We start from the raw sequence: 13,024 nt of genomic DNA, 5'->3' as shown, positions 1-13,024 counted from the left end.
ATATGAAAGAAACAATTGACCAAACCCAAATTCTAAGGTTTTTTCAGTATCAAGAAAAGGAAAAAAAAAGCAACATGCAAGGATGATCTGAACTTAACAACCATATAAAAAGCATAGAGATTTTTCTCTTAGTGAAAGATGAGACTTGATAAGAAGACAAACACAGTCCCAGAATATGCAATCAATGAGTTAAAGATCGATGCAATGAACTTGCAGGATAATCAGAACAATAAGATAAGATGACATTCATAATTGTATTATTATGCCATAACTAAAATCCATGATGAAGCAATGCTAACTCCATCAGATTCTTTCCTACTTTGACAAACACACTCATAATAGCATTAAATAGAAAGTTGACCATAAAAGATTCAGCAACGCCTACTTTATACATGAAAATGCATCAATCAATGAACTTGCCACAAATGAAAACAATATGAGGCATGCATGATAGCAAGGATACACTTTCTAGCATATGAAGGAAGAAGTCTCATTTCAGTGACTTTTGACAATTCCAAATCATCATTACTTTCTGAATCTGAGCTTTCAGACTCTTCATCTTCGTCGCCTATCTCGATCTGATGAAGAATCCAGCAAATAGTACATAAGCAATAAAGCAAAAAATAGCACAGGAGCCATCAGCCAATCTGACTATCCTCAATGGTGTAACTCAAATTTACCCCTCAAATAATTCAAATCCTTCAGGACATTATTACTATAAAGGACCATTCTCAGCTAGTAATCACCAACTCAAATAGGCAACCTCAAGCACCAACATGTAGCTATCCAAGAAACAGCTTACCGGTAGCCCCTTAATTCATGCTTAGAAAATTCAAGTCAGAGGCAACAAAAGTTCAAGTTTACCAATCAGTGAGGGAAAATAGCGCATTATCGAGCACCACAATGAATTCTCCAAAAAAACACAGAAAGCTTTCTAATGTTCAAGATAAACAAAAAAGAAAAAAAAGTTACGTTTTGTAATTTTGATCCTTTGGATTCAATAGAAGTTTAGGTAGAACCTCCCCAAACTCAGTCATAGATCAAATACCTGAGTATAGATGCAAGGAAAGGGGTAGGTCTCCAGGTCCCTTGACACAGCGTGGAGGGACAACGACAAGAAATCCACCGCATACCCTTTCCCTTTGTCGGCGTCGCTCAGCCAAATCACCCTCCTGCAGGATCCACTCACATCTGAGAGAAGACAAGAAGCAAGAAACTGAGTGAGTGTGGCACTGATACCTTGAGCTGACGTAGAGAGTTCCAGGCGACTCCATGGGTCGGGAACCGAGGGCGACGGCGACGCCAGGCTCAACATGCGTCAGCTCCTCGCCGTCGTCGGATTCCAGCAGGGGTCGTCCATCGTCGTCGACGATGCAACCATCGAAGTGCAGCAACCCTAAACCCATATCGGGAGTATCTTAGGGTTCCCAGGACACAATGCCCCTTTTTAATCTAGCACAGAGAGCTCAAAGGCCTTCTTCAAAAGGCCTCTCCGGTGCTTGGAAAAGGTCACCTGCCGGCTGGTCAGGTTCTCTATCCTCCTCATCTGTGTCTTCCCCCTCACCATGTCGACCGATTAGTTGATAACACACCTGGAGGCAGCGCCGAATCCTACCGCGAGCAGCAAAATCAGCGAGCAAGGAGCTCCGATCAGTCCTGGCCACGCGAGGATCGACAAGGAGGGATCAAATCAGAAGAAGGAGATGAGGAATCGAGGTTACCAGATATGGGATCGAGGAAGAGTGGAGGAGGGCGACTTCTAGCCACCCGACGATGACTCCAAGCCACACAGGCAGCCTCTTCTCACCCAATGGGAGGAGTTGGAGGAGATGCGGTGTGGTTGGACGGAGAAGCAAGGACGTCCTGTGTTGATCCTGATCGGGAGAGGAAGGGGCGTCGATCTAGGAAGGGGAAGAGGGAGATGAGGCGACGATATACGGTGGACAGCGCGATATAGGTTTAGGTTTAGAGGGAAGAGTGAAGTGTTGCAAATTTCGGCTAAGTATTGGTGGGAAAATTATATTATTTTATTTTATCATAGACACCGGATTTTAAAAATCACTATTAAAATCGGTGTCTATTAACGAAAAAAAGGCGCTCATAGACATCGGCTTAAAAATCGATGTCTATGAGCGAAAATCTACGTTTATAGACACCGATTTTTAGAAAAATCGGTGTAAAATACTCAAAGACATCGATTTTTGCTTAAAATCGTTGTTGTTCCACCGATGTTTATGAGGGTTTTTCTTGTAGTGTTGGGGCAATTTGATGGATTTAGAAGATAGTTTGACTGAAATTAACTTAATGTTCTATCTCACCCAGTCTAGATGATCAACTATGGTATTCCTATGGGTGTTTGTGAGATGATTAATTAATTTTATTTTATTTAGTTTATTAGTTAAGTCGATTAGTTAAGTTAATTAATTAGATTTTAGTTAAGTATTAAGTTAATTAATTTCTTAAATTGATTAATTAGAAATTGAGTTAATTATTCGGATTAAATTATTAAGTTAAGTAATTAGATTAAATTATTAAGTTAATTAATTAAATTAAATTATTAAGTTAATTGATTAGATTAAATTATTAAGTTAATTAATTGGATTAAATTATTAAGTTAATTAATTAGATTAAATTATTAAGTTAATTAATTTAATTAAATTATTAATTTAATTGATTAGATTAAATTATTAAGTTAATCAATTAGATTAAACTAAGTTCAACCTAGATCCATCTCACCTGATTCTAAGTTATTAAACAAGGAACCTTATGTAGTTTTGTGAGATGGTTATCTTAATTTAGATTATTTCTAAGGATTAATTTATATTTGAGTTAAACTTAGATTTTCCAATTGGTTAATTAAATATACTTTTCGAAGATTGGCTCCCAGGCTGTGGCGAGGCATTATGCCTTCTTAGGTATGTGATCATCCACCACTTCTAGACAGAGCCTTTCAAAGAAAATATATATTTAATTTCCCTTTTGAAACCCCTAAGTTTAACTAAACAAGTGTAAATTATGTCTAGGTCCTTAATCTATCCTAGTCTAAACATGCTTATTACAAGAAAAAATAAACAAGTATCAAGCAATTTTTTATCTATTTATTAAGATAATTTTTCTATTGGCTCCCCTTGGATCATAGCCTCGATATGGTCTATCAAGGTAATGTACTTGATCTTTGGGGACCTAATATTGACCAAGTCCAACTTGATTGACCAAGTTGGACTTAGGAACCCATGCTTGGACTATCTTTCTATTCGGTTTGTTAACCAGTGATAAATAAGACTGATATTTTCTTTTAGCTTTAAATCCTAGTCCGGATCGATTGTATACGGCTTTCTGTTTTCTAAGAATTAAATCAAGATTCTTGAAACCCAGTGTAAATCATTCCAATGTAGTCTTTAAATCCTTGACTTGAATTTTCAGACTGGAATTCTCTTCCTCAAGTTTTTGGACTTGAGTTGAGGTTCTAGTCTGACCAGTGTCAGCCAAGGATTCGGTATTAGTCACTTCTTTAAGGGATGTTACTTCCTTTAGAAGCGACTTGATCCGAACATTAGACTTAGCTAGTTTACGCAGTAAGTAATTTATTAAATTATACAAACGAAATTTACTTACAGAGGAGTTCGGCCCTTCGGAAATAGATACGGATTCGTGGCTTCTCTCGGACTCAACTTCCGATTCGTCCTCGCTTCCGGATTCGTTGAGTTGGTATGGGCCGTCACTGCCAGAAAACTCGTCTGCTCAAGTTTCTCGTCGTCGGACTCCTCTGAAGAAGACTCGTCCCAAGTCGCTTTCAGGGCCTTCTTCCTTCTTTGTTTCTTTGCATCTTTTTGGTTCAGGCAGTTGGCCTTGATGTGCCCCTTTTGGTTGCATACATAGCACGTCACTTCAAACTTTGCCTTTGGTTGGGCCTCCTTGGACTGGATTATCTTTTTTACATCCTTCTTGTTGAAGCCCCTCTTCTTTCTGTAGAGTTTCCTCACCAGGTTGACAAGTTCGGCCGTGAGCTCGTCGTCGTCATCGTCCGAATCTGATTCTTCTTCTGATTCTGGTTCGGTTCTGCGCCTTCTGCTTGTACCTGCAACCAAAGCTATACCCTTCTCGGCTGGGCGTGCATTAGTTTGCTCATGCAATTCAAATTCAGAAAAAAGTTCATCTAACTTTATTGACGAGAGATCCTTGGATACCTTGTAAGCATCTACCATGGATGCCCACAAGATATTCCTAGGAAAAGCGTTGAGTGCATACCTTATAATGTCCCTGTTCTCCACCCTTTGACCGATTGCGTGGAGTCCGTTCAATAGGTCTTGTATGCGGGAGTATAGTTGGCTTGCCGTTTCATTTTCCTACAATTTAATGTTATATAGTTTATTTAAAATAAGGTCTCTCTTGCTTACCTTTGTGTCTGATATACCCTCGTGTAGTTCGATCAGCTTTTGCCACAACTCCTTTGCACTTGAGAAAGGTCCTACTCTGTTGAGTTCCTCCTTTGTCAGGCCACACTAGAGGGTGTAGGTCGCTTTGGCATTTGCTTCTACCTTCTTGATTAGGGTTGCATCCCAGTTCTCGCAAAGTATCGGTTTGTCGTCGTCATCAGTTGGAAGCTCGAGTCCGATTTTGATGATCATCTAGACTTCAAAATGAGTCTGGAGATACACCTCCATCCGGCCCTTCCAGTAACCGAAGTCGTCTCCGGTGAAGAGCAGTGGGCGAGCGGTGCTATAACCTTCTTGGAGAGCCATTGAAGATCTAGCACGAAAGGACGAAAAAGAAACGTGTCCCAAGACTTGATCCTAGATTAGTAGTGCGGTTTAAAAGAAGAATATTACACGATCTCGAGTGGTGTTGCACCAACTTCGAGAAAAAATACGATTACGAAAAAACACTAGATCAAAAGATGGCAAGAATACTGATTCCTAATCAACTCCGAAAAACTTAAAAAATACCACGAAAAAGTGCTTGATTGGTGGTTGCACCAAATCGAAGCTACCCCGCTCTGATACCAATTGTTGGATCGAGAAGCGCTAGAGGGGGGGGTGAATAGCGCTCGTAGCTTTCACTTTTCGTATTCAAAAAAGTACGAGTAATTGCAGCGGAAATTAAACAAAACACAGCAAAGACACCAAGATTTACTTAGTTCGGAGCCTAGGGCGACTCCTACTCCAAGGCCCACGCTCGTTGAACGTTTACTTTGGGCAACAACTATAATCGCGCAAGTTTACATATATGTAACACAAGTAAAGCAATAATTAACTTTATACCGACAACAGAAATGAGAAATTTGAATCTCCTGGTCGTCGGGGTGTTGCTACAGCAGTTCTGGATCGTCTCTTGAGTAGCGTGCTGAAGAAGGATTGCTTTGGAAGTCATTGTCGAAGTTGCTGGTCGAGATCTTCTTAAATAGGCTATTGAGGGTGCCTCCAATGCCTCATGGAGGCACCTCAAACCCTAAAATCTATCACGCCATCAACGTTGTCGATAAGCCTTCGCAGCCCGTTGTTTATCCGCCTGAGGGCGCCTTCATCGTCCATTGAAGGCCCCTTCAACCAGCAGTCCAGGGCGTCTCCAGGCTCCATGGACGCGCCTCCAGCTCCTCTGCGCAGCCAGCTTCTGCCTTGCACCCGAGGCACCCCCAAGCTCCATGGAGGGGCGTCTCGGGTACTGTTCATCTGAGGCACAAGTGCCTCCTTTGTCCCTACAAGATATGTTAGTCCACAAACCAACCACATATCCTGCAAAAGAAAGTTAGCACACACAATAAACATAATAATATGAAAGTTTGACAGTCGCGGACTGTCCAGTTCTGACTTCGAATTTTCGATCGAAAATCCTAGGTCGAACCAACGCCTACTGTTCCCTCCACAGGGAACGCGTCCTCACCTACTCCACTCAGGAGAGCGTACCTGATGTCAGTCTGGTCCTCCAGACCGACTGAATTTTCGCCTAGGATTACCACTCCCTAGGACCTAGGGTTACCACCCCCTAGGATTTTTCTCCACCTAGGGTTACCTCCCCCTAGGACCTAAGGTTGCCCCCCCTTAAGATTTCCTCCACCTAGGGTTACCACCCCCTAGGACCTAAGGTTACCGCCCCTTAGGATTTTCCGCCACCTAGGGTTACCTCCCCCTAGGACTTAGGGTTACCATCCATTAGAGTTTTCCACCTACCTAACCGCAGTTAGGACTTTCCTGAAAAACCTTATTCACACATGTTAGATAACAAAATAACTTAACTTTGAATCCCTTTGCCATTATCAAAACTTGGGTTCGATCGTCGGATGCTTCCCGCACCAACAGTCCGTTCGCTTGAGTGATTTCTGTCATCCGGAATTGGGCTCACCCAAACTCATCTTCTGGCCTTCTTCTCGAGCAGTCTTCCGCTTCGGCTTCTCGTCCCTCGAAAGCTCCACTACTTCCTTCTCGTCCACCAGCGTACTCTTCCGCAGCATCTCGTCTCTCGGACGTGCCGAGCCCGTCGATTCTCTCTCATGTCGTCCTTTTCGCTAGCTGTGTCTTTCACTCGACTTCCTATACTCTTAAGTCCCTGCACACTTAGACATAAGGTATCAAAAGACAACATAACCTAACTTGACTTGACTGATCATATCAAAATCTCCATGGGGTACTTACAGAACTCAGAGATCTAGGTTTGTTCAGTCAACCAAACCAGGGGAAGGGGTTTAGTCGACAAATAAATATGATCACTCAATCGATCCAGCCATAATGTCATAGATCAGATCGAAGTTTCTAAACTTAGTATAACAACCTATTCAGTTGACTGATAAAAGTGATCAGTTGATCGATCCATAAAAGGAAATGATAGATGATCAGATTAGATCTCCCAGAAAAGGAAATCCAGAGGTTCAATCAACGGATAAACTTGATTAGTCGATTGAACATCGAAAATTAGATCGAATTGGGACAAACAAGGAAGGATACGAAGTTCAGTCGACTAATAAGATGCTCAGTCAACTAAATGGGATTTCAGTCGACCAAATGATGTCTATAAAAGAATGTCTTGAGGTTTGAGCTAAACATAACTCTCTACTATGCTTCATTTTGTCCTTATTGCTTTTGCTCATGCAAGTTCTGCTGTTACTATGTCAAAGGGTCATTCAACAACTTACACCTAAGATTTAATTCTTCATTGTCGATATATTTATTGTATTTGTATATTATTAGAATTGCTCATCTTTTACTTGTACTATTCAATCATTTAATAGATTGCCTAATAAAAGCGATCAATCCTACGATAATAAGTCATTAAATTACCAAACTAGAATCCACAACATTAGAAATTTTCGACCTTTCATATGTTGCATGTTATTCACCTTTAAATCCACATTGTTACAAACTTATATTCGATTAAGAATTTCCCTTTCAAATAGTTGACTCAAATTCTACCCCAAAATACAAATAGATTTGGAGTCTGCTAGCAAAACGTTGAGACCCCCTATCACAATTCTCAATAATTAAGCTAATGGAAGAAGGCTTAACAATGCGTGTGGAACTCGATAGACGAATCAAGAGAGAAGACTGTGCACCTTCAGAATTAGTCGGACAAAATTTAAACATCTGAATTATTAAAGAGAAAAAACTCAAGAAACCTTCAAAATAGAGAAGCTGAAAAGACCATATAGAGGTTCTTACACTCTCCAACTTGTATTATGACTCGTTGCAATTTGTCATCATAGTTTGTGGAGTTTGAGATGTTCAAGCTTTCAACCTTAGTCCAAGCAATTTAATTCCGGCAGCTGATCTTGATGAGCATAGGAAACTTAGGAGTTTTAAATACCCTAAAGTTCTTCAAGATCTTATTGACTCTAATATTGTTCACTTATTGGATGACTCCATTAATCTGACAAAAATCACCATCTAGTCAATTAGGTTATCCATAATTGACAAGGATAATCTTGCACTCCATTGTTCAAACCCTTTAGTCAAAAGTCTACCAAAGTTTAAACAAAAATATTATGTTTGTCCAAATCATGCATCTAGTCTCCTATAGATCGTTGCTACCGAATTGATATGCTTCTAGTCATCAAAATGATTGGATAACTCCTTATATACTTACAACCTGTTTTAAGGTCACTATAAGACCTCAAACTTGATACATAACTTGGATAACTAAAGTTGGAAGACTTAAACAATCAAGTCTTGGGTAGCTAGCTCTCTATTATCTAAACAATATAATTATACATCAATATAATCTATAAGTATTTGAAATTTCAACTCCTTCTCAATCGGGACTGTCCGCTGGTGAATTATCTGAGCATCTCTAAGCCTTCAATCTCCTTCTTCATTTGAGATATTTGTTCTCAAATCACTCAACTATATCCTCAAATTGAGTTACTTCGCCTTGAGTTTGGACTACGTTTTCTCTTAAGTCATCTTAATTAGCACCTCTCGAAAACCTACCTTACCTTGAGTTCATTAAGGGGGCGTTTGGTTCTTTCCTAGGAATAGGAATAGGAATCGGAATGGAAATCATTATATTGTGAAATGAGAATGGGTATGAGCATGAATATCACTCTTAAAAGTAATGTTCGGTTATTTGCATATTTTCTATCGGAATAAACCAAAATTTTCTTTTTTACCCTTAAAGGAAAATAAGAGAAAAAAAATTAGATGTGAGAGAAAGATGAATGTGAGAGAAAAATATGATGAAAGAGAATGATGAGAGAGAAAGTATGATGAGAAAGAATGAAGAGAGAGAAAGTATGATGAGAGAATGAGAAAAGAGAGTGTGATAGGAGAGAGCATGATGAGAGAGAAAATATGATGTGGGAGAAAGTATGATGGGAGAGGATGAAGAGAGAAAAAATGTAATGAGAAAAAATGAAGAGAGAGAATGTGATGAGAGGGATTAAGGAGAGAGAAAGTATAGTGAGAGAGAAAGTATAATAAGAGAGAAAGTATGATGAGAAAAAAAGAGAACAGTGAGTGTGATGGGAGAGATTGAGGAGAGAGAAAGTATGATGAGGGAGCAAGTATGGTGAGAGAGAAAGTGTGTTGAGGAAAAAAAAGAGGGAGTATGACAAGAGAAATTGAGGAGAGAGAAAGTGTGATGAGAGCGAAAGTGTGATAAGAAAAAAAAAAGAAAGAGAGTGTAATGGGAGAAATTGAGGAAAGAGAAAGTATGATGAGAAAAAAAAGAAGGAAGAGAGTGCGATGGAAGAGATTGAGGAGAGAGAAAGTATGATGAGAGAGAAAGTGTAATAAGAAAAAAAAGGAAAGAAAGTGTGATAGGAGAGATTAAGGAGAGAGAAAGTGTGTGATAAAATGATGAGAGAGAAAATATGATGAGAGAAAAAAATATGATGAGAGAGAACAAGAGAGAGAAGTGATGTGAAAGAAAAAAATAAATAAATATATTTTGATATTTGATATTAAGGGAGAAAATTTTAATTTTAGGTCAAGAGTATTTTTGGAATAAAGGAATATTTTGATTGATGAAAATAGGGTAATGACTCATGAGAGCAGATCCTCTGGTCCGTAAATTACAGACCAAGGGATGGTCCATTACATAATGACCCTTGATTTGGATGAACCACATCTTTAAATAGGTGGGGTCCATCCAAATCAAGGGTCCACATCAGTGGATCATCCTCTGATCCGTAATTTGCAGACCAGAGAATCTTTACTGAATGACTTATTGAAGGGGAGGTACATGAGAATGAGTTATTACCCAATTTCAAGGATTCATTCCCTTATTTGTATTCCTATTCCTATAATCCAAATATTAGCAATGATAATTAATGATTCTCATTCCTATTTCTCACTCCTATTCCCCTAAATCAAACGTCCCCTAAATTATTGTTCAATCTTAGTTAACTTTTTTTTGAGTCCATAGAACTCTTTCTCAACTTGGGCTATCTACCCTTTAAAAGAACATAATCGAACTTAATCATGAAGGAGGAATTATTTTTCTTAATGACCTTCTTATTTGTCATCCTATTTTAAATAATTGGCTTTTACCTACCGTAATAATAATAATAATACAATGACTAAATATGAGACGGATAATCTATGTAATAAGGATTTGATTCCTTGTTGGATATGACCAAACGGCTGAGGGGTTCGAATTAAGCTTTCTAATTGTGATGATCGATGAACGGAGGACTGGTTTTAAAAAAAATAGTTGGACACATAAATTATTTTATACCTTTCTTCTAACAGAAAGGCGAAAGAACTCTCAGGAATCGTTTCGGGCCTTCGGCTGCAACATTCTCGTCAAAACTTTAGTGTTCGACAAGGAAAGAGGAGACATTTTGGACGACCACGTCGCCTTCATCCAACAATCCCAATTCGATTTCTACGGAAGAAGAAGAAGAAGAAGAAGAAGAAAGAGTGAGAGATGCTTCAGAAATTTGCTTTGGCCTTCAAGTCTAAGACCATCGAATTCTTCGCCGAGGATGAGGAAGCGGAGGAAGACGAGGAAGCTGCAGCGGCGGTGGCGGCGGCCGACCCTGAGTCGGAGGAGATTATCACCGGCCAGCGCGTCGTCGTCCTGAAGCCAGACCCTGCCCCCTGCCCTGGCCCCCAAGCTCTCGTCGCCGCTGCTCTCACCACTTTCTCCTCTTTTCATGACGCTTACCTCCTCCTCCAGACCGCGCAGTCGCCCTTCCTCCCCGACGACCTACGAACTGCAGACCGCGCCGCCGTCTCCCATCTCCGCCGCCTATTGGAGCTCAGGCGCACTTATCTTGAACTCGGATCGACTCCCTTCGTCCCCCTTTCCTCCCACTTGGAGGCGCAGGTGCAGGAGAACCAGGATCTACTCCGCGCCTTCGAGGCCCTCGTCAATCGCCTCCAGTCCGACATCGACGGCAAGGACGCCGAGACTGGCGTGCTTGAGAAGACGCTCGCGGAACTCAACGCGAACTGTGCGCGTCTCGCTCACCGACTCGAGCGCGCCTGTATGCCGGCGGAGGATAAGGTCGAGGCGCTGCTCACGGTTGGGGTCTTTGATTCCGTGCTCAGGGACACCTGCCGCGTCACTCATCGTTTCGCCCGCATCTGGGTGGATTCGATGAAGATTTCCGGTTGGGATCTGCGTGCCGCAGCGAATTGCATCTACCCGGACGTCAACTACGCGAAGCCAAGACATTTCCGGTACGCCCTCCTCTCCTACATCTGCTTGGGGATGTTTGGAGGCTTTGACTCCTATGACTTCTGCGAAGATGGAACCGGAGTTGAATTGAGGGACATTGATGTTACCATTCGAAGAAATGATTCTTTGCAGCAATTCATCGATCATTCCGCTCTTGATCCAATGGAGACAATGCGAGATTTTCCAGGTTGTGATTTTGCAAACTTCTGCCAGAAGAAGTATGCAAAGCTCATCCACTCAGGCATTGAATCATCCCTTTTAAGGAATTTAACTAAAAAAGACTTGTCACTGGGTTTGCTGAGCCAGTCGAGTCCCCTGTACGAACCGTTTGTGACCATGGCCAGCTCCATGTGGACGCTTCACAAGTTGGCCTGGGCATACGACCCTGTGGTGGAAATCTTTCAGCTTGCGCGGGGGACTGAGTTCTCTATGGTTTTCATGGAGAGCATTATCCGTAAGGTAAACATGATGTGCGTTGATGGCCAGAGGACTACTCGGCCAAAGGTCGGCTTTACTGTTGTTCCAGGTTTTCGAGTTGGCAAGACAGTGATCCAGTCCAGGGTTTACCTGGATGGCACAAAGCATATATTATAGTTCCATATTCTTTGCTAATGGAAATCCTATTTGTTGTTCTTGTCAAATTTCAGCTATTCCACCTCTGTGCTTAGTGGATAGATGGATTAGTGGTTTCTTTTGAACACAACTGTATGTATTTCTCAGTCTCTATTCAATTTGATGGAATCTACCATAAATAAAAGAACTTCTATGATCTGGAAATTTAAGAGGAGCCACAAGTTAATGTGAGCAGAGTTTATTTTTCAAACCTTGGTTGATAGGTTATTAGCCAGTTGTTAGATACATATGAGATCAGTTTGATTCTGTTGACCAAATACTTGTTTGCAGAATTAGTGAACGTCAAATACCACTTTGTTCCTACAAGTCTATGCAGATTTATCTGGTTTTTGGCAAGCATATTAAGCAAGCCTTTCATTTTCACTTATTTCTTTTTTATTTCACCCTTTGGTACTTAATGAGAACACTGATGTACAGGTATGCTCAAGTCTACAATGCTTACGTCTACAATGTTTGGACTTCGATAGTTTGATATTTCAGAACTATGGCTCTACTATTACTGCATGTATATAAATATGCAGATATGCCCTCCATTCTTTTTGATATTAGGATCGATATTTATGGCCAAAATTTGTAATAAATATTTATGATAAATTTTAAGTTACAAGACAACTACAGTTTGTCTCCATCTGCTTTTGTTGTTAATTGACTTATTTGAAATGTGCTATTCATTGTTTGCAGCTTGAGACAGGTTGTTGAAACGCACCTTTCTGAGGTTGAGGCCGGATAGTCTGCATGGAGGTGGAGCAGGTATTTCCTCTCTCATTTTTTTTTTGTATTGAGAAAGGTTGTTGAAAGGCAGCTTGCTGAGATTGAGGATAGATTCCTTTCTTATACCTGTCAGCATGTAGGTGAAGTAGGTATTTCCATTTTTTTCTACAAAAAACAAAAAAATCTTTTAAGATTCCTGTTTTGAAGCTGGAGGATGATGCTCAGAAATAAGGTTCATGGTTTTGAATTTTCTTTTTAAACTTTTTCTGAAATGACAAGTGAACCCGGTTGTTAATTAGGTTCAGAATTTATGTACATGAGGATAATTTTGAACAGTGCTTTGCTACCGGTAACTTTCAACAAATATCTTCGAGATACACTAGTGAGAGGAACCTACTTACTCCATTGCTCTTTACCTTTCCTTGTTGGAAATGCTTTGACTACTTATCAGAATATTTTGGTGAATAACCTGATTTCAGGATATACATTAGGAGTATGGCTCTTGACTCAGAAAACAAAGATGAATTTGCACGTCCTTAACACTTGGCTATTCCTTATATCTTATTTT

At 40.3% G+C, this 13,024-nt stretch overlaps 2 protein-coding genes across 2 annotated transcripts; one reads left to right on the top strand and one right to left on the bottom strand.

Moving 5' to 3' along the window:
* Positions 1-407: 407 nt before the first annotated feature.
* Positions 408-1,406, bottom strand: LOC122013577 (chloride conductance regulatory protein ICln-like). The gene is made up of 3 exons (XM_042569834.1): positions 1,240-1,406; positions 1,049-1,172; positions 408-578 (listed from the first exon to the last, which is right to left on the bottom strand). The coding sequence occupies exons 1-3, from the start codon at positions 1,404-1,406 to the stop codon at positions 408-410; spliced, it is 462 nt and encodes a 153-aa protein (XP_042425768.1).
* An 8,678-nt stretch (positions 1,407-10,084) lies between these two features.
* LOC122016949 (protein GRAVITROPIC IN THE LIGHT 1-like) lies at positions 10,085-12,051 on the top strand. Its single transcript, XM_042574390.1, has one exon. The coding sequence runs from the start codon at positions 10,357-10,359 to the stop codon at positions 11,704-11,706; it is 1,350 nt and encodes a 449-aa protein (XP_042430324.1). The 5' UTR covers positions 10,085-10,356; the 3' UTR covers positions 11,707-12,051.
* The last annotated feature ends 973 nt before the right edge of the window (positions 12,052-13,024 follow it).

This window comes from Zingiber officinale, chromosome 8B (genome assembly GCF_018446385.1).
Source record: "Zingiber officinale cultivar Zhangliang chromosome 8B, Zo_v1.1, whole genome shotgun sequence".
In the NCBI taxonomy this organism is placed as follows: domain Eukaryota; kingdom Viridiplantae; phylum Streptophyta; class Magnoliopsida; order Zingiberales; family Zingiberaceae; genus Zingiber; species Zingiber officinale.
Note: the sequence above shows the minus strand (reverse complement) of the source record. Positions and strands in the feature narration are given on the sequence as shown.